The sequence below is a fragment of the Calidris pugnax genome, unplaced genomic scaffold (genome assembly GCF_001431845.1).
Source record: "Calidris pugnax isolate Ruff unplaced genomic scaffold, ASM143184v1 scaffold72, whole genome shotgun sequence".
Classification (NCBI taxonomy): domain Eukaryota; kingdom Metazoa; phylum Chordata; class Aves; order Charadriiformes; family Scolopacidae; genus Calidris; species Calidris pugnax.
This window is the reverse complement of record NW_015090808.1, coordinates 1,914,803-1,918,283: the sequence shown is the minus strand read 5'-3', so window position 1 is coordinate 1,918,283 and position 3,481 is coordinate 1,914,803. Positions and strand designations below refer to the sequence as shown.

General features: G+C 61.9%; 1 protein-coding gene across 1 annotated transcript in view; it reads left to right on the top strand.

The window, feature by feature from the left end:
• The first annotated feature begins 341 nt into the window (after positions 1-341).
• Positions 342-3,481, top strand: part of LOC106885833 (basic proline-rich protein-like) — a 10,024-nt gene continuing 6,884 nt past the window's right edge. The window contains exons 1-2 of the mRNA XM_014938337.1: positions 342-417; positions 2,902-3,411. Coding sequence (XP_014793823.1) covers positions 342-417; positions 2,902-3,411 — 586 coding nt within the window. The remainder of the gene's footprint in view (positions 418-2,901; positions 3,412-3,481) is intronic.

Genomic DNA, 3,481 nt, shown 5'->3' with positions numbered 1-3,481 from the left:
CCCCGCGGGTGTGAGCCGGCTCCTGCCACGCTCCCCCGTGGGCAGGCCCGGGGGTTCAGAGGGGGTGAAGCAGCAGCTCCCCGGCTGCTCCGGGACCCGAGAACCGGAGTGAGTGCAGAAAGCCGGGACACGGTCATCTGTCCCTCCTTCCTAAGCCTCTCCAGGCGCCGGGGCGGCGCTGAGCCCCCAGAGCCCCGCCGGGGCCGCTGGAGAAGCGGAGCCGCTCCCGGGAGGAGCCCGAGTCACCGCGCACCCGCGGAGAAAAGCCCGGGGAGGCCGGCGAGCAGCCCCCGCTGTCCCCGGAGAGGATCCCCCGCTCCCCCCGGCCGCAGCCCCGCTAGATGGCGATGGCCGCCCGCCCCCGGCATCCCCGCGGGGTCCGCCCGCTCCCCCTGCCCGCCACCGGCACAGAGCGCGGTACCCGGGCACGCCCGGAGCCCCCGGACACCCCCCTCCTACAGCGGGAAGCCGCGGGGCTGTCACCGCCTTTAAGGAAAACTCCCGGGGAGTAATTATGGCCTCGTTCCCGCCGTTAATTGCAGGCAGGTGGAGCCACGCGTGTTCCCGGCTGCCGTGCGTGGCAGGCGGGGGGGCCGCTTTAGCACCTCCTGTGGTTTGGGGGTTATTCGTACAGTCCCGGGGGACGGGCAACTTTGGGCGTTCAAGGGCAAGGGCATGATGGAGCGAACAGCATCCGAGGGCAGCCGGGGCAGCGATGGCAGCGCAGAGTTACCAGCGCCGGGGAGAGGAGTCAAGACGGAAAATGCACTTATGGGGGGAAGCCTCCAGATTCCGACACCGATTTTCTATCAGGGCCCCGCCCGTGCCCTTCTGCCGTAGGGGAGGGCCGGTGCTGGGTACCATCACCCTCAGCTCTTCTCAGGAAGAGAGAAGGGGCTCGAAGTGCGCAGGGTCCTACCTGAAGCTCCAGTCAACTTCTCTCGGAGGTGTGAAAGCTTTTCAGCAGGTCCGGGTATTTCATGGCAAACTCCAAAAGAGAGGCAGCAGATGCTGGTGGTGCCCTGAGCCCAATCTGCACAAAGCCGTGGGACCCCCGAGCTGCGGCTGGGGGTCCCGCTGTCACACCTCCTGCCCTGGGACATCCTCCCCGGCCACACACCGCCTCGTCCCTCCATCACGCCAGCCTGGGCCTGGAAGTGGGTTCTCAACACATCACCGGGCTGCCCCCTCGCCTCGTGCCCGCCCTTGCACCCAAAAATATGTGGGTCTGACATAAAATGCACCGACTGCAGGCGGTGGCCTGGGGGACCATCCCCCTTCCCTGAGTCCTCCTGCGTGCACCCCAATAACGCACCGGGGCAGAGGGGACCCACCTGCATCCCCCCAGGTGCTCCCTGCCCCAGGACACCCCGGGCTGGGGGCTCCTCTGGGCCTCAAGTCCTGTGCAACCCCCCCGGGGTCTCTGCCCAGGGTCGGTCGGTGCCGGGGCTCCCCCCACCCTGCGAGCCAGGGGCCGGCTGCCCCCTGAGGGCCCCGGTAAGGGCAGGGGGCAATGAAGGCTCCTGGCCAGGGTTGGGTGGGTGGCATGGAGCAAAGGTAGGGGTGTGCTGGGGAGCAAGGAGGGGCCCGAGAGGGGCTGGGAAGCGACGGAGCGGCCGGACGGCGGGAGCGGGCGGCCCCGACGGAGCCTTCCCCGGGAAAGGCGAGGTGCGACCGGGCTGCCCCCGCCGCCGCAGACCGCGGCTTTCCCGGAGCCCGCAGCCCTGCGCACGCGGAGCTCGTGTATTTACGGACACGCAGATTTGGTGAGCAAAAGCATCCGCAGATGCTCTGTGCCGAAATAAGGTTTTTACCACACGAAAAACTGTTTACCGGTTCCTCCCTTACCGCCGTCAAGGAGGGGCCCGAGAGGGGCTGGGAAGGAAAAGGAAAAATAGAAAAGGAAAAAGGAAAAAAGGAAAAGGAAAAGGAAAAAGGGAAAAGGAAAAATAGAAAAGGAAAAAGGAAAAAAGGAAAAGAGAAAAAGGAAAAAGGAAAAGCCGCCGCAGACCGCGGCTTTCCCGGAGCCCGCAGCCCTGCGCACGCGGAGCTCGTGTATTTACGGACACGCAGATTTGGTGAGCAAAAGCATCCGCAGATGCTCTGTGCCGAAATAAGGTTTTTACCACACGAAAAACTGTTTACCGGTTCCTCCCTTACCGCCGTCATTTCAGACACAAAACAGATTAAAAAAAAATATTAAAATATAATTTAAAGCCCCCTAAACTAAACAAAAGAAGAGACAAAGCGCTTTCCAGCGGCGATCGGAGTGTTGTTTGCAATCAGAGAGTGGGCTGATGTTTGGCTTTCAAATTCACTTATCCTCTACATAATTACGATTTTCCTTGCATTAGGATTAAAGGCTGCATATAATATGCTCTCAACATTTATCTTATTAATTCGACAAAACACAGCGTCTCCTAAAAAGGAGATTGTCATAACATTAAAAATATGTGAGTCTGTAAAAATTTGGATCTCAATTCCTGCTTCAAAGGGGATTTTTTCCCCTTTTCCTTTTTTTTTCTTTATCCTTTTTTTTTTATATATATAAACCCAACAAAACCACAAACCAAAACCAAAAACCTACAGCTCTCGCTGTGTCGTATAAATTGTCCGAATGATTGTCATTAGTAGGGGGGAAAGAAAACCTACGCGTTATTTTTATTCGCGAGAATTTCAAGGGACACCACGGTACGTCAACTATCTCGAAATTGCTTCGACATTATCTCAGCCACCGAGTTTCCCCGACACTAAAAAGGACCGTAGCGGCATTTATGAGCATTTATTCAGCCTCGGATGCTACCGTAAAAGTGAATCCCAGGCAACGGCGTCGCCTCAGCCCCGCAGAACCACACTTTCCCGTCCGCGGACCCTCTCCTTTTAAGTTTAACGTTCCCAGAGCCGGGACCGGGCAGCGCCGGGAGCCCCCGCCAGCCCAGCCCCGCTGCGCGGAGGAGCCCGGTGCCGGGGCTGCGGGAGCGCACCCACCGCGCCAACCGGGCGGCAGCCTCGTCCGCGGGCTGGGGAGCCGACCGCTCGCCCGGGCTGAGCGAAAAGCCGCACCGGGAATTTTGGGGGTGCCGACGGTGAAGGTGCGCCCGGGCCCGGCCCTGCCCGGGGAGGGAGCGCGTCCCCGGCTCCGGCCGCAGCCCGGCGAGGTGCCCGCCAGCCCTGCGGGGCCCTGCGAGCGCTGCCTGCCGCCTCCTGCCAACCGCACACCAGATACCTCCTCAGATACGTGTTTGTTCTTCCCGAAAACCTCTCGCGAAGAGCCGAGGGCGACCCGGGCTGAGGAGCTCCGGCCTCCTTCCGCGGAGCCCCGGCAGCTGCCTCCCGACGCCGCCTCCCCCCGGCCCCCCGAAACCGCAACCCAGGCGCCGCCGCCGCCCCCTCCCCGACGGCACCGGCCCGGTACGGAGGCACCCACCGACAACCGGCTCCTGGGAAACGGGAGTCTCCAGCAGCGGCCGGGGCAGGAGCG